Genomic DNA, 20,193 nt, shown 5'->3' with positions numbered 1-20,193 from the left:
CTTTGGACGAAATCATTTGCAGACAAGCTACAATTTTTAAAAAGAATATATTTGTCCATATCAAATTTAGTTTTTAACATATTTTTAACGCTATTTATATTTAATTTTGTTCCCTGTATTATCATACTGTAGATATAATACTTGATATTTGTAGTTAACCAATTTATTATTTGTAGTTAACCAACATAAATAAATTAAATAATTAATCAATTAATTAATTAATTAATTAATTAATTAATTAATTAATTAGAAGAATAAACAGTTATCTTTTTTTTCTTATTCTATCATTAAAAAGATATATTCTGATTTGAAATGTTTCACACACAAGGTCAGCCTGAGTACTCTGACGGTAAGAGAGCTAGACGGACATCTGGACAGTTATCACACTTTTAGAGAGCGATAACTGTCCTAATGTCCGTCCAGCTCTATTACTGTCAGAGTACTAGGGCTAACGAAAAATCATGAAAAAACCTTGAAAGAACATTAGTCAATCATGTCCGAATGTTCTAATACATGTAGTTATATCATTCACAATATTACTAGATGGTTTTTTTTTTTTTTATAAAAGAAATGAAATATATAGACAACTTATTGAGGAACAAAAAACGTTTGTTTTGTTTAACGACACCACTAGAGCACATTTATTTAATAATCATCGGCTATTGGATGTGAAACATATGGTAATTTTGACACGGTCATAGAAAGGAAACCTGCTACATGTGTCCATCAGTAGCAAGGGATCTTTTATATGCACCATCCCACAGACAGGATAGCACATACCACGGCCTGTGATATACCAGTCGTGGTGCACTGGCTGGAACGAGAAATATCCCAATGGGGATCGATCCTTGACCGACCGCGCATCAGGCGTTCGCTTTACCACTGGACTACGCCCCGCCATATTGAGGAACAATGCTGCAATGACTATTGTGAGTCTTACCATCGTTTGCTTTTCTGCCATTCTGTTCTAATTAAAATGTGGAAAATGTTTGTCTATTGACTAAGTTTTTAACTTTTAATAGGGATAACGTGTCCAAAATACATTATGGTGGTAATAGTGGATTTCCAAGATGGCCGCCATACAATAGCTATTAGTACCAATATCTCAGCTATACTCACTTTCAGTTTTGAGGTAATTAATGCAGTTATATCAAACAAATTATGACTAGATGGATTTTTCATAAAAGTAACAAAATATACAGTCAAATTATTTTATAAAAAGACGCAATGTCAATTGTGAGTTATACCATCGTTTTGCTTGGTATCATTATGTTCAAGCAAGACGTTTCTATTGAATAATTAACTTCTCACAGTAACAAATACAGTTTTAAGTGCATTTCAATGGGACCTATTTACATACCCATATAGTGCCACATCCACTCACTAACAACATTTAACCAATTCAGCACAGTCGTTGGAAGCCAACGTTAGTGTACTCAAAAAAAAGAACGTAAACTGGCCGTCTTTATCAAAGATACTTACCGTCTCTCTGGACTGGGTGCATGTTTTTTACACTTGTGGAACATAGTGTTAGCTTGATAGGTAACCCGTTTTGAGTGATGCAGTTTCTAGGTAGTGATGTTCCAATAATCGATTATAATCGAAAGTTTATCGGATTGGCTCTTCCGATGTTATGATCAATTAATAAAAGTCTAGAATCGATTGTGTTGGGAAATGTTAACTGTAATGATTTATCTAGTCTAAATGATGTAATTGATGTAAATATGCTGGGGTTTGTGTTCATGTCTGCATACAAAACAAAAGATTTATTAATTAGTTACTAAAGGTAGATTGGCGGGTTGTTGGGTGTATTTCAGTGAGCATGACGAAAGGTGCAAATCATTTATTATGTTCTTATAATTTTAATCAGTTGTGTAATTTAAAGTTGATTGGCTGGTAATAACCGAGTATAACTGATAATCGATTATTGAATTCCAACCGATTTCCAACACTAGCAGCAGGGCGTATTCGGTGGATGGAATGGTTTCTAATGTAATCTAATTCTGGTAGTACAACAATTGCCTTGCTTCGTCAACATGTTCCACGTCGCTGGCCTTATTGTACAAGATAACTGTGAGTTACTGTCTTATTAGCTAGAAGTGGGGAGTAAATGCAAAAGTTACATACCTCGGGCCTAATTCAATAAACTCTCGCAACTTTGCGATCTCTCAGTGCAATGGAAAAATACTTGCAAAGAGGATGCTATGTTTTCTAGCAGAACCTAAGAGAGCTTTGTAAATTAGGCCACAGGGTAGCAGTTGTTTTAAGCTGTCTTTTTACCCTTTCCGGTGAAAGCAGAGGTAGTGTCACATCCTGTTAAGTTGTGGAACGGAGGCAGTGCCAGAGGTTTTTCTTTATCCAAGACGTCATATTATACACCATTATGCCTGCTTGCTCGAATACCCTTTCCCCACTTTCTCTTAAAATGATGTGATGTTACACATGGTACGTGTCTTTTGGAACGTTCTATATTGTTTGAAACGGAGACATGATCGGCACATTCATTACATGGGTTTTTTTCCGTGATCCCACGAACAATCATGAACATTTTGCATCACAAATGCTATCGTAGACTGCCTCGATGCAGGTGTCTACACTTCCGCTATTGGGACCTATTCTAAGACTAGTGACCTGGTATGTGTTGGCGAAACAAGGAAGGTGTTGTACTGTCAGAAGAAGAAGATGAAGAAGAAGACAATATAAACTATTTCACCCACCCAGAATGCCCCACAGCAGAACGCAAAATCGTGTTGCCTACCAAGCTGGGATGTGGTCAACCAATGAACAACATGAACAAAATGCACGCACTCCAGAGGGATAGGGGAGGACTTTTGGTAAAGATAGCCAATGCTGAGTTCTTGTGTGGGACACTGCCTATGAGATGAGAACCTGCGGTGAATTAGTTAAACATGCTTACAAGAGTCTGATTGGATGTAGGACTTGATGTGCATGCATAAATGCCTCATCGGAGCGCACTGCACTGTGCGTTTGTGAGAAGTCGGATATTAAGTAGAAACGCAATTCATATGCATTGAAGTATGGAATCAGCGAAGCATCTTAAGTGATATATGCCTTTATATATTATAATTTGCAATCAAGTTAATCTATGCTGCGACTACCTATAGTATAATATTCATTTCTAAGGAAGGCACATGAATTAAAAGTCTAGTGTCTGCGTTCTCATGGTCACATGGTGACATTGAACGATTGGGTCATCGAAGAATAACAGTGATACTAGATATAATGATCATTTACTTCACGGCAGTCTGCTATCTGGGTGGTGAACGATCACGAAACAAATCATACCACTTAGACCTACCTGGTTACCAAATACCTGACATTTTATGAGTATGGCGACCGTGTATTTCTTTCATATAACATAGAACATTCAAAAAGACAATGTATGGGATACATACATTATGAGTAACAACACATAATTTAGAAGAGATGAGTAAGATAAAGGTATTCAAGGAAGTAGGCACTATTGTATATATGACGTCTTACAATATGACATAACGTCTGCTTTCTTTGGGGAAAAAAGATAAAAGGACGTCTTGAGGTGCATGGAACTGCTACTCTGGTGTGACTAATACATATACCAACACGGCACTCAACTCTTACAAGATTATCTTGACTTCAAGATGGCCGCCATTTATAAGACATTTCTGTTAATACACTGAGATATAAATGTTCTAAAACCAAACATTCAAACCGCTATTTCCATAATCTGTGATGTAATATGTTAACTTAAATAATAGCTTGATTTTAAGTTGGCCACCATTTACGATACGTTTTTTGGTTGTTGTTGTTTTTTTTTGTCAAAATCTCGAGTTCTAAATGCTCTCAAATCAGAACTCAAACTGCTATATACATATTTTAACATATGTGATGTATAAATATGCCAATGTAGCTTTCTTAATTAAAATGTTAGTAAATAACGTTTGTTTATGTAGTCGCCATGTTGCATTTCACAAATGGTAAATTGAAATGATTTCATGATGCTGGAGCCCGATTTAAAAACAAAATCATTTCAGTATCTCAAATAATTAAATATCAAAATATTTGTATTACAATCTGAATAAATAAAAACAATAATTATATATGTCAAATGTTTTCGGAATCAATTGCGAGTGGTTGATTTGTTCATCAGCTTAATAATAATTAAAAAAGAGCATAACTAAAACGAAATATAATGTATTCAAATATCAACATGGATTAGTTGAATATAAACTTTGAGCCATTTGAATTTTGAACACTTAATTTGCAGTTAGGGTACAGTTTGGTCTTTATTAAACATTGTGATCCGGCATACATCTTGAATTTTTTAATTGTGTAAAATGTTTTTTTGAACTTTGGGATTGGTGTTGGAATGGTTTTGGTATCGCTCTCGGCATATCGCTTGAGGAACCCACGGTATATGGGTTGGACAGCAAACTGACTAAAAGGAACACCTCTGGGGTTCAGTGTCAACCAAGATATACGAGAACCCAGTTCAGGGAACATCCACCAAGAAAGGGGTAGGTGATCTCATATCTCCACCACAGTTGAATCCATCTTATATTGGGTATGCGACTACATATCCCAGGCTGTGGGGGACACGGTTCATGCTTGCTCAAGGCAAAGTCTAATTGCTGAGATGAAGCTTCTGGGGGAAATGCATATAAAAGATACCTTGCTGCTGATTGAAAAAAAATAGCGGGTTTCCTCTAAGACTATGCACAAAGTAACAAATGTTTGACAATAGCCGATGATTAATAAATCGAAATATTGGTCAATAGAAAGAAAGAGGGGAAACCCGCTGCAGCCACATAGGCTACTCCTAGGGATCTTTATTATTTTTTATAATATGAATTTCCGATAGATAGGACAGTACACACCACGATGCCTTTGATGTTGAAGTAGTGCAGCATTGGTTCGGACGGGAAAAACCCGAGTCCTTATTTATTCACAAAACAGAACAATCGATGCAAAAGTATATTGTTGAAATCTGTTTTATTTGAAACAGTGAACTTCAGGTGTTTTGGAATTTCTTCTTTATTCAGCCCAGTAACTGCACATTCTGAAAACCAATGAACAGAGATAACCGATGTTAATATATGTCAGACTCTGTCGTCGTGGTATAAACACAAATACAAACTGGGAAGACGCTTAACCGTTCTATCTCTTGCTGCTGAAATGTCGTGTCCTAGAACTTGAGGACTGCAATTAAGTTGTTCAAATATGTGTGTGTGTGTGGGGGGGGGGGGGGGGGGGGGGGGGGGGGGGGGGGTGGGGGGTGGGGTGGGGGGGGGGGGGGGGATGTTATTATTATTGAATTTGCCTTTCTACTCCTACCAGCCCCATCTTTTGGTGAAATTTATCCAAATTTAATCTTTTAAAGGTTTCCATAAATATATAGAGGCTACTTCATGGGTGTTTTCCAATACGAGTTTTATGTCAACGAGTGATGTGTGGAAATATGGTTTTCACACATCACTCGTTGACATAAAATCGTATTCGAAAAAACATCATAAAATGGTTTATTTATTATATACATTTTTACTAGTTTTTGACAATATATCTGGGTCTTTTTTTCTTTTTTTTTTTTTTTTTTTTTTTTTGTTAATATCTTTCGCTGCTCCTGTCGAAAACACGTAACGCCATGATATATTTCTTCCTGTTGAACTTTTATTGAAAATTTACTTGATAATGGAACTTCAAAAATAAATACGAATAAAAAGTATCTTTATTTATTTATTAAATTAATAGTTAATTAATAATACTGCTGTGCATACATACCTGACAAAACGATCCTCCCGAAACCCCCACAAAAACAAAATGACTCGAACGGCAAGTTTAAAAACTTACACTGAACGACAGGACATTGTGTCATTATTATTTAGCTCCGTATTCAATCAGTTTTAAATATGTTTTATCGTAATTGCACTTCATGTCTATTCTTTATGGGTACAATTGTTTAAATTAATTAAATTAAATTAATGTAGTTTTCAAATACGACCAGATGCATTGGTAATCATCAAACTTAAAAGTCGTACAAATGTACAAGGGAGATAACTGATTCATGAATGTTCACAAAAAAATATAAATATGATTTCTTTATTTTCATTGTAAATAAAATAAGTGAAAATATGACTTTTCACTGAATATCACTTTTATTGTTTCTGTAGATCTATATATTCCATTGCTATGTATATAATAAATGTCATATACCCGACAACATGCAGGAACTGTATGAGTGTGTAGACTGTTAAAAAGGTACCAAAAAATAATAGTTTCGGAATATTAGGTACAAACGATGTATATTAATTTATGTGAAAATATTTTAAATGAGTCCTGTTTATAAATAAGACATTTATTTTATTTCATTTCAACTTATGTCAAGCACGCTGTCCTGGGTACACACCTCAGCTATCTGGGCTGTCTGTCCAGGACAGGGGGTTAGTTGTTAGTTGGTTAGTGGTTAGTCAGGAGAGAAGAGGGTGTAGTGGCTTTACACCTATCCAATGAGTCGTTAAAACTCGCGCTGGGTGGGAGCCAGTACCGGGCTAGGAACCCTGTACCTACCAGTCTGTAGTCCGATGGCTTAACCACGACGCCATCGAGGCCGGTAATAAGGCATTAATTATAATTTCATTCAAACTAAAAACACCTCAAATGACAATGTTTCTTTATTTTAAAAATACAGATGAATATTTATGATACCAAAGACAGAGATCCATTATCATTTCAACTTGATTTCGTGCTTATGTACAATAAAGGTTCAAGCACGCTGTTCTGGGCACACTGTTCAGCTGTCTTGTCTGTCTGTCCAGGACAGTGGGTTCGTTGTTAGTTGGTTAGTGGTTAGTGAGAGAGAAGAGGGTGTAGTGGCATTACACCTACCCATTGAGCCCTTAAGAACTCGCTTTGGGATGGAGCCGATACCGGGCTGCGAACCCTGTACCTACCAGCCTGTAGTCCAATTGCTTAACCACGACGCCACTGAGGCCGATAATGAGACATTAATTATAATTTCATTCACACTGAAAAAACACCTCTGTTTTTCTTTATTTTAAAAATACAGATGATTATTTATGATACCAAAGACAGAGATTAAGTTTCATTTCAGATTGTTTGTTTGTTTGGTAGGTATTAACTAGCTGATATCCCGAGGGATCAAACACGCTTACTGTGGTCAAAACCTCTGATTAAAATCATGAATTGTTCCTATAGGAAGGTATTTCAGTTTTAGTGTTGTGATTATATGCTAATTCATCATAAATGGTCTAATTTACCTGATTGATTTATTACTGTTTGTCGTTAAACTCTTTAACGGAGAGGAGTCTGTCACCTGAAGGAAAGAAAAAACACTTCTTAATTATAATGTTAAATACCGAATATGTTATGTACACTACTGGGTAAACTTCAAAGGAAGGAAAGAAGAAGGAAGGAAAAATGAATGGAGGAATGTTTTATTTAACGACGCACAACACATTTGAATTACTGTTGTATGGTTAAGGACCACACATGATGAGAAAGAGGAAATCAAATCCGCTCCCACACTGGTAAAGAACCATACAGATAATATAATGAGAGAGGAAACCCGCTGCTGCTACTCAATGGGCTACACTTTTCGATTAGCAGCTAGGGATATTTTATTTGCAGCATCCCACAAACAGGATAATACATAGCACAAACTTTATTACACGAACTGTGGAGCACTGTCTCGACTGGGTTTTTTTTTTTTTTTTTTTTTTTTTTTTTGGGGGGGGGGGCAAGCACAAGTCTTGCTTGGGCTAAAAACGTAGGATAGTCCCTTTCATCCTTAAAATGATCTGGAAACTCATTACAAAAGGCAAAAAAAATCGGGTGATACCAACTCCAACCCGGATTAACTGCATCGCTTAGTGGACACTACAGTGATTTTCCTTTAACTACACGTTATCCCAAGAACTGTCAGCGTTAATCTTAATTAAAAATAAGCACGGCGACTATCTGCAACGTATGGCAGATTTTATGAGAACCAAGCTTAATATAATGCCTACCATTCTGATCTAAAGCCTCCACGAAGTCGAGAACGTCTCGCTGGCCGAGGTATTTCTCTAACTCAGTCCCGTCCAGATATCCGTCCGCATCTGTGTCGAGGTCTCTCGGGACATCTCTACCTAGGGATAATAATTTTTTTTTAAATCAGTTTGTTTTGTTTAACGACACCACTAGAGCACATTGTTTTATTAATCATCGGCTATTGAATGTGAAACATAATGGTCCTTTTTGACACAGTGATAGAGAGGAAACACGCATTAGTAGCAAGGGATCTTGTATATGCCCCATCCCACAGATAGGATAGCATTATACCACGGACTTTGATATACCAGTAGTGATGCACTGGCTGGACGAGAAATAGTCCAATGGGCCCTCCGACGGGGATCGATCCTAGACCGACCGCGCATCAGGGGTGCGTTTTACCACTGGGCTACGTACCCCCCCCCCCCCCCCCCCACCCCCCGGTATAATAAATAATAGACGTGTAAAGTAAGTCAAACTATACAATAACAAACCTTTTTCACGGTGTAGTGGACACATTTGGGACATGGTTCCAGTCCGTTAACAAAACCAGTACAACCACCACCGGGAACCACCAGGTCACGTGCGTATAAACGTTTTAGATTCTGGACTCAAGACTCAGTACGAGACATTAACGTTATGGCAAAGCCATACAATTTGTCATTTAAATATGTCCGACAGTGCGTCAAGTACTAGCAGATCGATACCTCTACAACTATCGTCCGGCTAGAAGACAGGTCCTGACCCACATGTACCGTTTGACGCATCTGCAGTGGGAACACAATCGTGCCAAATGGAACTAACGACAAGGACAGACCACTCTGATGAAATACTGCGCCTGGGGTGGACCTACAAGTCTACGCGTGGTGCTATGAAGCAGAATGGACCTCGATCTGGTTCTGGTCAAGAAAATGGCATCTTTGCTCAGCGTTACAGTTGCCAAGTTCTACGCCTTCACAGTTTCCCAGGCACAAAGAAAATTGTCGCCTATACCCAACCAGGATCACCCAGAAAATCCTTCAACACACCACGACCACGGCGGCCTGGCCCACAGTGAGCCCTCGTCAGAATCTGGATGGATACTTTTGGGTTCAGCTCCAACAGAGTTCAACGGGATCCGCCTTAGGCCAACATGACAAGCAGCATCCCTATGGCAGCAGATAACTGACTGATCCACTCCATGAGACGCCGGTGTCAGGATATCATCACCGTCAATGGGGATCAGAGGTCATAGAGACAAGTTACAGGGAACACTCTATCATTTGTTTTATTATCAAACACCGAGTTCACACATGATATCCTACTACTACTTCTACAACTATTACAATTATTACTACTACTACTACTACTACTACTACTACTACTACTACTACTACTACTATTATTACTACTACTACTACTACTACTACTACTACTACTACTACTACTACTACTACTACTACTACTATTTACTACTACTACTACTACTACTACTACTACTACTACTACTACTACTACTACTACTACTACTACTACTACTACTACTACTACTACTATTATTACTTGTTGTTATTTTACTACTACTACTACTTCTACTACTACTTATTCTTATTCTACTACTACTACTACTACTACTACTACTACTACTACTACTACTACTACTACTACTACTACTACTACTACTACTACTACTACTATTACTACAGCAACTATTATTAAAAGTATTAAATTTTTTACCACTGTTACCAGTACTATTACTACTAATATTACTACTAGTTACTTAAGCATTCATTTTAAATAAATGTGTAAGTGTTAAACTAGTGTGATATATACTGGTAAAACACTAAACACTAAATCGTTCTAGGATCAATCCCCGTCAGTGCTCCATAACTGGTGTAACAAATGTCGTGGTATGTACTATCCTGTCTCTGGGATGCTGCATATAAACCATATCTGGCTGCCAAGTGGGCTTCCTCTCTTATTGTCTGTATGTTTTTTTTCTATATGTCATGCCATACAGAGGTGGATCTAGGGGTGGGGGACATGTGCCCGGGCACCACCTAAATTTTGCGACAGTTATAATTTTACTATATATTAATTTTCATCCCCCCTCCAAACCACCCCCAAAATTCCCTTGGAATTCTGCCTCATGTCATTGGGACCCCTCCCCCCGCCCCCAAATGGATTTTCTGGATCCGCCACGCTCATATAACCGTAGATAAAATGTGTTTGGGGTGCGTCGTCAAATAAAACATGTCTTTCTTTTCTGTATAGTTACCTGCAGCTGACCGCATCAACTTGTCAATAGTTCTTCGAGCTGTAAAGCTATAGGGATTCCGAAGTCGCCCTCTTCGCCATCTTGTCCAAGCATCAAGTTGCTGGAAGGCGACACACGTGATCAACAATAGGAAATGAAAGAAAGGAATGTTTGTTTATTTCACGACGCACTCAACACATTTTATTTATGGTTATATGTCGTCAGACGTATGGTTAAGGAATATACAGATATATAGAGGAAACCCGCTGTCGCCACTACATGGGCTACTCTTTTACATTAGCAACAAGGAATCTTTTATATGCACCATCCCACAGACAGGACGGTATATACCACGGTCTTTGTTACACCAGTTGTGAAGCACTGGCTGGAACGAGAAATAGCCCAATGGGCCCACCGACGGTGCCATTGACTATAGATAAATCCATACTGCTATGCAACTCGTCTTACTGACGCAGTCAGTGCCTACGGATTGACAGCTGGTAGATAGTAGGTTCGTATCCCATTCAGGGCATGGGCCTATAAACACCAGTACATGCTAACCTACTTGGAATACTTGTTCCCAGAACGATCCCTGTCGGTGGACCCACTGGACTATTTCTCGTTTCAGCCAGTGCACGACTGGTATACCAAAGGCCGTGGTATGTATTATCCTGTCTTTGGGATCGTGCATATAAAATATCCTTTGCTACTGATGGAAAAATGCAACCGGCTTCCTCTCTAAGACTATATGTCAAAATTACAAATACTTGACATTTAATAGCCGTTGATTAATAAATCAAGGTACTCTAGTGGTGTCGTTAAACGCGATGTAAGGTACACAGCAAAATGATAGTCGATAGAATTGTGGGCTGCATGCTAACTGTGAACAATGGTTGGGGAAGATTCGTTTTCGAATCGGATACGATATCTGTCGTGAGAGTTTTAGAATTTTGGCTGGACTCGAAGAAGAAGAAGGAAATGTTTTTACGACACACTCAACACATTATTTACGGTTATGTGGCGTCGGACATATGGTTAAGGACCACACAGATATTGAGAGGAAACTCGCTGTTCCCACTTCATGGGCTACTCTTTTCGATTAGCAGCAAGGGATCTTTTATATGCACCATCCCACAGACAGGACAGCACATACCACGGCCTTTGATATACCAGTTGTGGTGCACTGACTAGAACGAGAAATAGACTCGAAGAGTGCTCCCTCACTGTCAGTTAAATGGGACCATCGTCAAGCAAATGAGTCGACGTCTCAGTCGGTAGAATCCGAAGCTAACGACGGACTTTAATTGAAATTGTGAACGCTTCCTCTGCTCAATTCGCCTAAACATTAACCCGCTGACATGGACAGACGGCCTGGGTAGATGAGGTGTATGTCCTGGCCAGCGTACATGAACCGTAATGGAATTTAAGTCAGAAAATCATGTTACAGATATTTGAACAGAACATCATATGGTCATATCCCCACTGGTAAGTACATATGTGTAATAAACTACGCCATTTGTTTTGGGGTTTTTTTCTTCGTCTAAATAAAAATATTTTATGAACATACATTTACACGATTTATTTCAGATAATCTGAAATTTTCTTCCTGAGATACCCAGGTTATGATAGGTTCACTTATCTGAATCACAGTTACGAAATAATTTTATTTGGAAATCCATATTTTTATTACATACCTATTCGATCTTACTATAGTGATAAGGACATTTGAAACCGTGTGATCAATTTATTTTGTATCGCACATATGTGTGATCTGGATCGGAACTTTTAAATGGGGAATTCCCTTTTTATTTTACTGCAGTTAGCGCCTTTTATTTACTGACGTCATAGTATAGGTTAAAATGCATTAAGACGTTTCTTCAGAAATAACAATGGGCGGAGCGTTCAGTTGCCGTCTAATATGATTTACAAATGACGTCACATCGTATTTGAAACATTACACAAGTCTGTCGTAGAGTATGATTCTTAGCGTTAAGTAAATCCATGAAATGAGTTTTGATCATAGATTTAACAAAGTGTTGTTATGACATTAAATTAAAAAATTTTTTTGCAAAACATAAAATAATGTATGTAATAAATACAGACCTTCACATACGTTGTTTTTGCTTCCGAGTTATTGCACTTTTTAATTTTGCGAACGAACATACCACTCGACCGCTACGCAGTCTCGTGGTATATATTCGTGTGCAAAATAAACCCGTGCAATAAACTGGAAGCGAAAACAACGTATGTGAAGTTCTGTATGTTTATATTCAAGAAAATGTTGGTATAACATGTTTAAAATGGTACAACATTGCGTAGTTGCAAGCGACTGTTTTGACAAGATTGCCTATTTGTGTGTTTATTTATCTGTCTGTCTGTCTCTGTCTGAATGTCTGTTATTAGCATATTAGCACTGTTCTGCTGCCATTTGTTGTAAATCATGCAAGTACATTGAAAAATGAAAAGATTAAATCTTAATAAGGGAACTGCCTGTTTGTCAATCATTAACGGACCGTAAATATATATTTTTTTTAAATACAGGTAAAATTGAACGTTTACCTTTGTTTCCAGTGAGAGTGTTATGACTAACGTGAAACAATAGTTGTGCTTTTAACCTTTAATGGTGTTGATAGTGTTAATGAATATGATACCCACACCTGGCGTACTTCATTGATTCCAGGTCGTATTCTTACACGTAACCTGTGAAATCCGGGTTTAGCGTAACCGACTCGTCAAAGGAAGATTAAAGGTGCTACCTTCTGGCCTCTTTGACGGGCTGACCAAGTCATTGGCCTGAAGGTTGGTAGGTAATGTGTTCGTACCCCGGTACCGGCTCTCACCCACAGGGAGTTTCATGCATCAATGAAGAGGTGTATGGTCACACCAGCGACTTCTCTCTCACTAACAATTAGCATCCAACCCTCTGTCCTGTGTTTGAACCTTAATTAGAAAAAAATCATGTAAGTACATTGAAATCAACGAAAAGTGCCTAGCTTAAAATTGAATAATGCAATGGTTTTATTAAAATTGTATTTGCAAGCTAAAGACTACACCTTCATTTATATATGTGTAAAACGTTACTATCAAATAATTTTGTTTTTTAGCACATTTTCAAAGACATTGCATGAGAACAAATACACAAACCAGTTGTTTCTCTTTTATTAGCAATTTATAATTAAAATGTATGAAGATAAAGCACCATCGTATTCGTGGCAGTCATTGAGGTTATGGCTACGCCAATGCAATGGCGATTGATGCTAATAAATTTTAAAAAATGGGCGGATTACCTCGAACACTATTTATTTCAGGATGTCCAACTGTTCGACATGCAATAGTTGATGATTAATAAACCAATGTGTTTAATCTTTAGTGCTAAGTGAGCAGTCTCTAAATAAAGCCATATCTAGATGAGTTATTCCATAGTAGGGAATATGCTTACAGGCACACTCTCAGATCAAATGTGATCCCCGCACTGACCTCATGTATAGCCTCTTCAGCATTCTTTGTAGTTTTATAGTCTGTAATAGGGGTTTTAGTTACTGTATAACAGTCAGTTGTTAGATTCTGGGATGTCTTACCAGTCATGGGAACGAATGTTGTTCATCGTGGCACCTCTTGTTGTGACGAGGTGTTGTTGATGGGGAGGGGGTGTTGTTGTTGTCGTGTGTTACGGAATTGGCACCCGTTTCAACTATAAGAATTGTGCTTAGCATTATGACTATCGAGATGTATCATTTGTTTGATGACTACCTCTGGACTTTGACGAGGAACACGAGATTCTGGTAGATCATCTGATTTATGTCGGCTGCAGTGAGGGTTGTTTTAGGGACATCTCTAATTTCTCTTTTGGGTAGCCATCTATATACTGCCACTCCCCCACCCACCTCCACGTACAACACTGTCTATTGATAATTTATGCGACTTTTTGTTATAGTTATTGTTGTACCTCCCCCATCCATCCCGCATGTGAAACGCTCCACTGTCCAGTGAGAATAGACCCTTCCTACTTTGATTATAGTAGGAGGAGGGGTAAATCACCTTTGATAACCAGAATAGCCCTGCTTACATGCACCTATATACCCCTCGTCGTTTTTTTACCCAATGACTGTACTTGTCCATGGTCAAATAGAAACTGAATAAATGAAACACCCCACTTACTTTATAAATCATATAAACCCAACATGAATTTGCCCTTTACCCCATGGGACAAATTCACCCCAGAGGGCAAAATACCCCCAGTGGCAAAAATGTTGCATGTAAACAAAGCTTGAATTTCAAAATATGGGGTCACTTTTCACAAACTCCCTGCACAAGCACCCTCAAGTTGTGTGGTATTTATTGATTATATTTTTTTTATTATTAAAATGTATTTTTGCAACGACATGTAAGCCTCCCCATTTAACTCAATTGTATTTCATCTAATGTTGGTCTAAGATTAATTTGGTTTGGTCACTAGGAAGCAGATGGGACACCGCTTGCAAACGGACCTAACACGTCGTAGTGTAAATAGCAATAAATTAAAAAAAAGCTTTTTGTTTTTCTTGATGAGTCTGTACACACACACACACACACACACACACACACACACACACACACACACATATATATGTGTGTGTGTGTGGGGGGGGGGGGGGTTGGTTGTTGTTGTGTTGTGTTGTGTTGTGTTGTGTTGTGTCGTGTTGTGTCGCGTCGTATCGTGTCGTGTAGTGTTTTCTTTTGTTTTATTTCGTTTCCATTTAGTTTTGGGGTTTTTTTTTTTTTTTTATTTTTTTTTTGGGGGGGGGGGGGGGGGGCGGGGGTTCTGGTAGGGTCGGGGTCGAGATAAATATATAATAGAAAGAGATATTAATATAGGTATATACAGATATATGTTCTCTATTATGGGTGAGCGCTGGGGTAATATATTTTGATATATAAGTGTAATAAACTGCCTTTTATTATGATTACGTTGCCTGGAGGCAGATGTTACGATCGACCAGGACTTCACACTTATTATACGCAATAATTAATGATTCTGTAATAATTAATGAGTATGTGTATATCCAATTCCTTCTCGCGTATCATAGCTTTAACACCAGAAATGTTTAAAAGTAGCAGCAGCATCACTGAAAATATCGTTACTTTGATATTCAGCGGAGATTACGCAAAGGTAAATGTTACTCTTTTTCATATAAATATTATTGCCAAGATTGCACAGTTTTGCTTTCACTACGCGTACTATATTTGTATTGTGTTCAAACTGAAAGGGTGTCCTATATTGATGTTATGTAACTCTTATCTTTGTTTGCTGAAAAAAGAGAATGCTTGGTAATTTGCAATACATTCAATTAAATTAAATATCTTTGTCTGTCTGTATCTGTCTGCCTGTCCCTCTGTTTCTCTGTCTATCTCCCTCTCTCTCTCTCACCCCCCCCCTCTCTCTCTCTCTCTCTCTCCCTCTCTGTCTGTCTGTCTCTCTCTCAGTAGTATGTGATATTTACAGACATGTTGATAGTGTGTACGTGTACCCAGTAGTCTGTGATATTTACAGACATGTTGATAGTGTATACGTGTACCCAGTAGTCTGTGATATTTACAGACATGTTGATAGTATGTACGTGTACCCAGTAGTGTGTGATATTTACAGACATGTTGATAGTATGTACGTGTACCCAGTAGTATGTGATATTTACAGACATGTTGATAGTGTGTACGTGTACCCAGTAGTCTGTGATATTTACAGACACGTTGATAGTGTGTACGTGTACCCAGTAGTATGTGATATTTACAGACATGTTGATAGTGTGTACGTGTACCCAGTAGTATGTGATGTTTACAGACTACGAAGATGAGACTCTTGGTTGTTCTGTTACTGTTCACGTTCGTGGCCTTCCAAGAATGTGACGCTTATTGGAGACGGGGAAAGCGTCGCCGTCCATCTCAGCCAGTACGTTCAGATGAAGGTAAGCAACATTATCAGCAGTATACTATAAATACATTTCTTACACACCCGTTGCTGATAACTCCATTCGTAAATTTTTTATAACATATACTTGTTTACACATGTACATGTGTTAACAATTTCAAGACATACGACTGGCTGCTTCTAGGTGATGACTAGGTCACCAAAGCCATACACCCAATGAAAAAAGAGCACGGTGGAAATCGAATACACTGTGACGTATAGTTAACCTGACAATCATTTGTCTGTGACCTGTAAGTGCAAGGGCTGTAAATAACTTACAGTCGAAAAAAATGTTAGTTGAAAAAGATATTACAACTCGTTGTTTAAAAACGTACCAAACACGCTTTCGCTCGTCAGATACATTTTAATAAAACAAGTATGCTCCAAATGCAATTATAAGTATTGTATGTTATTTCTTTTACGTTCATCTGGGTATGAAACAAAAATCATCCCCAAACTTATGTGACCCAAATTTATGCGGATGATTTTTTTTTTTTTTTTTTTTTTTTTTTTTGTCACACCCCGATTTATCACATTTTATTATTTTATTTTAATTTGTTATTAATATTATTTTGACATTCTTGCTGGTCGTAGTGTCTCCAGTTTAACTTTTGTACTGGTAATGTTTCATCTGCATTCCTCTGATTGTGATACAGTATCTTAGGACTACACGACGTCATTAAATCTCATCAGTTAGAAGGCATTTTGCGGGACATTATAAGAATCAATTGGCTTATTTCGATTCTAATAACTAAAGCAGGAATGTACAAGTACGAGTTTTATGGATGTCATTATGGAATAAAACAAGTATTGACCATACAATGTAATTCAGGCAATATCAGGTTTTATGGACCGAAAATATTTATATTGACATGGTCGTTGCCTCGTTGGCATTGGTCAGTTTTTTCGGTCCATAATTACAGGATATTAAACGAGCTTCCATTTCGGATCATGTTTATGTCCCGAGTAAAATATTTTTCAGTTGCCACGAGCTTTAGCGAGTCACAATGAAAAGTATTTCACGAGGGACATAAACTTGATACGAAATGGTAGCGAGTTTAATTTCCTACTTATTATCTATAATCGATCCAAATTTATTTCACTCAACTCGTTCGGTTCACATTTCTGTAAGGCTGTAATGCGCCCATCGATGACGTCACGAAGTATATATATCCAATTAAGGTTGAAACACGCTGTCATGGGCACACACCTCAGCTATCTGGACTGTCTGTCCAGAACAGTGGGTTAGCTTTTAGTGGTTAGTGGTTAGTGAGAAAGAAGAGGATGTAGTGGTCTTACACCAACCTAATGAGTCGTTGAAACTCGCTATGGGTGGGAGACAGTGTCGGGTTGCGAACCCAGTGCCGATGGCTTAATGTCTTCATCCGTTTCTGTAATTTATTATCACAGCACGTCGAGACGTGTTGACAGAATTTGACACAGACGAGGACGGATATCTGGACGAGACTGAGTTGGAGAAATTACTCAGCGACCGAGACGTTCAAGACTTCATGCAGATGTTTGATGAAAAGGGTAAGCACTGTAAACATTCGCTCACCCGGGGTTGGAGTCGGTAATACCGGCCTTAACCTCCAACCTTAGAGAGATATTTCTGATCTTGTAGCCGTTGTAATGTTTCCAGATAATATACTGTAATTTTTATTTTTAATTATTAAAATTACATGTTAATTGCGTTTTAAGGCTTAGAAAAAAAGAAAAAAAAGTATTTTATTTAACGTCGCACTCAACACATTTTATTTACGGTTATATGGCGTCAGACATATGGTTAAGGACCACACAGATTTTGAGAGGAAACCCGCTGTCGCCACTACATGGGCTACTCATCCGATTGGCAGCAAGGGATCTTTTATTTGCGCCTCCCACATGCAGGATAGCACAAACCATGGCCTTTGTTGAACCAGTTATGGATCACTGGTCGGTGCAAGTGGTTCACACCCACCCATTGAGCCTTACGGAACACTCACTCAGGGTTTGGAGTCGGTATCTGGATTAAAAATCCCATGCCTCGACTGGGATCCGAACCCAGTACCTACCAGCCTGTAGACCGATGGCCTGCCACGACGCCACCGAGGCCGGTCAATAAGGCTTAGAATGCCAAGGTCTTCACATGCGATATGTTTAGTGTGGGGTTGGTTGGTTTCGATTGGTTGGTTGGTTGGTTGGTTGGTTGGTTGTTTCTTTCTTTTTTCATTCTTTTTTCTTTCGTTCTTTCTTTCGTTCGTTCGTTCTTTCTTTTTCATTTTCTTTCTTTCGTCCTTTCTAAAAAAAAAATTAATTAGTGATTTTAATTACTTTTTTTTTTTTGCTTCTTATATTTAATTTTGTGTATTTTTGTTGGTTTTGGTTTGATCGTCCTAATGTTAGTAAGTTACGAATCTGGATTTTACCTTTCAATACTTTATTTTATTGCAATACGTATGAAATAATTATTAGTAAGTACAGTTATGTTTTAATAATTACATACACTCCTCAACGTTTTTGTGAGGACTTTATTAATTCGGACGAGCAGCAACATATTAAACTTGCAAGTTTAGTTATTGCCTTACAACTTTACAACTTATCAGCATACATAATAAATACAATTATATATACAATATGTACAGTAAAATGGTGGGGAGTGAGTTATACATAATATATTAAATGTCAAACACACAATACAAATATAACTATATAATATAAAACTAGATTAAATCGCTGATTACTTATGTTCTAAGTAAACAATATAAACAATATGTCATTACAATTGTTCACAAACTACCTTTTGACCGGAACCATATTACAATGGCAAAGAAGAAAGAGCCAAGACTGTCCCTTTAAATTCGTTGCTTTAATTGTCTTGCCACAGAGGCCACCAAATACCAATCCGCATATTCTTTATAAATTGACAAATATAACTAGTTTATTTCCTTCAAGTTACTCAATAGTTATTAGCAAAAATAATAATAAAAAATAAATAAACAAACGTAAGATATTTTGTCTACTGTTGATATTTATGTTTTTTTGTTGTTGTTGATATTTATGGTATGTTGTTGTTGTCTGTTTATTTGTTTGTGGTGGGGGTGGGGGTTTTATTGGTGGTTTTTGTTTTTTGTGTTTTGTGTGTTGGGGTTTTTATTTTTTTATTTTTTTTTGTTGTATGTTTTTTTTTTTTTTTTGGGGGGGGGGGGGGGTGTTGTGTTTTTTTAATACGGGTTGCTAATGTGGGTTTTTTTTCAGGTGACCGTCTCCTTTCCATTGATGAATAAGGAACAGCAGTGATCAATGAGGTAATTATACCGTTTTAAGATGCATTATATATTAAACAATGGGTCCTTTTTCCCCGACTTCCGGGAAATCCAAATTGCATTGGAACTCGGTGTTTCGTTGTAGTTTAAATCAATCTTCCTCGTTCCAGCTAGTGCACCACGACTGGTATATCAAAGGCCCTGGTATGTGCTCTCCTGTCTGTGTGATGGTGCATAAAAAAGATCCCTTGCTACTAGTGGAAACATGTAGCGGGTTTTCTCTCTAACACTATATGTCACAATTACCAAATGTTTGACATCAATGATGATTAATAAATCAATGCGCCCTAGTGCTGTTGTTAAACGAAACAAACTTTAAATCAATCTGAACGCTTGCTAGTATAAGCCCACTAAACAACATTTGTAACATTTATAATATTAACAATAATTATCTTGTACTTAACAACATATTTTTTGTTTAAATGACAAGAAACCAAATACTTTTGTGCATTGCATTTTCGTTTTCAAAGAACAACTGTCTTTTTGTCCAAAATATTTGTAACATTTTTAATATCAACATTGTTTTAAGCTTAACAACATATTTTTGTTTAAATAGCAAGAAACCAAATAATGTTGTGCATTGTATTTTCGTTTTTAAAGAACAACTGTCCTTTTTGTCGAAAATGGACATTCAAATAAAATATGATATCCATGTCCTATAT

At 37.5% G+C, this 20,193-nt stretch overlaps 3 protein-coding genes across 8 annotated transcripts in view; 2 read left to right on the top strand and 1 right to left on the bottom strand.

The window, feature by feature from the left end:
- The window catches only part of LOC121370734 (oncomodulin-like), a 231,022-nt gene that overhangs the window by 39,425 nt on the left and 171,404 nt on the right, over positions 1-20,193 (top strand). The gene's annotated exons all lie outside the window — the stretch shown is intronic.
- The window catches only part of LOC121370746 (oncomodulin-like), a 59,534-nt gene that overhangs the window by 20,512 nt on the left and 18,829 nt on the right, over positions 1-20,193 (bottom strand). The window contains exons 1-4 of one of the 4 annotated variants that reach the window (XR_005957725.1): positions 10,304-10,318; positions 8,025-8,144; positions 7,275-7,330; positions 4,980-5,059 (exon numbers count right to left, since the gene is read on the bottom strand). Coding sequence is in view for 2 of the 4 variants with exons in the window: in XM_041496180.1 (XP_041352114.1) it covers positions 7,287-7,330 (44 nt within the window). In the remaining 2 variants the exon portion in view is untranslated. Of the gene's footprint in view, positions 1-4,979; positions 5,060-7,274; positions 7,331-8,024; positions 8,145-10,303; positions 10,319-20,193 lie in introns of those variants that run through there. The other 3 variants (XR_005957723.1, XM_041496181.1, XM_041496180.1) reach the window with 3 other exon arrangements.
- Positions 15,334-20,193, top strand: part of LOC121370733 — a 13,162-nt gene continuing 8,302 nt past the window's right edge. For all 3 annotated transcript variants that reach the window (XM_041496163.1, XM_041496162.1, XM_041496161.1), the window contains exons 1-4: positions 15,334-15,431; positions 16,101-16,224; positions 17,637-17,759; positions 19,464-19,513. In XM_041496163.1, the coding sequence (XP_041352097.1) occupies positions 15,363-15,431; positions 16,101-16,224; positions 17,637-17,759; positions 19,464-19,492 (345 nt within the window). In that variant the 5' untranslated portion in view covers positions 15,334-15,362 and the 3' untranslated portion in view covers positions 19,493-19,513. The remainder of the gene's footprint in view (positions 15,432-16,100; positions 16,225-17,636; positions 17,760-19,463; positions 19,514-20,193) is intronic.

The sequence above is a fragment of the Gigantopelta aegis genome, chromosome 4, assembly GCF_016097555.1.
Source record: "Gigantopelta aegis isolate Gae_Host chromosome 4, Gae_host_genome, whole genome shotgun sequence".
NCBI classification, from domain to species: domain Eukaryota; kingdom Metazoa; phylum Mollusca; class Gastropoda; order Neomphalida; family Peltospiridae; genus Gigantopelta; species Gigantopelta aegis.
This window is presented reverse-complemented; position numbering and strand designations above follow the sequence as displayed.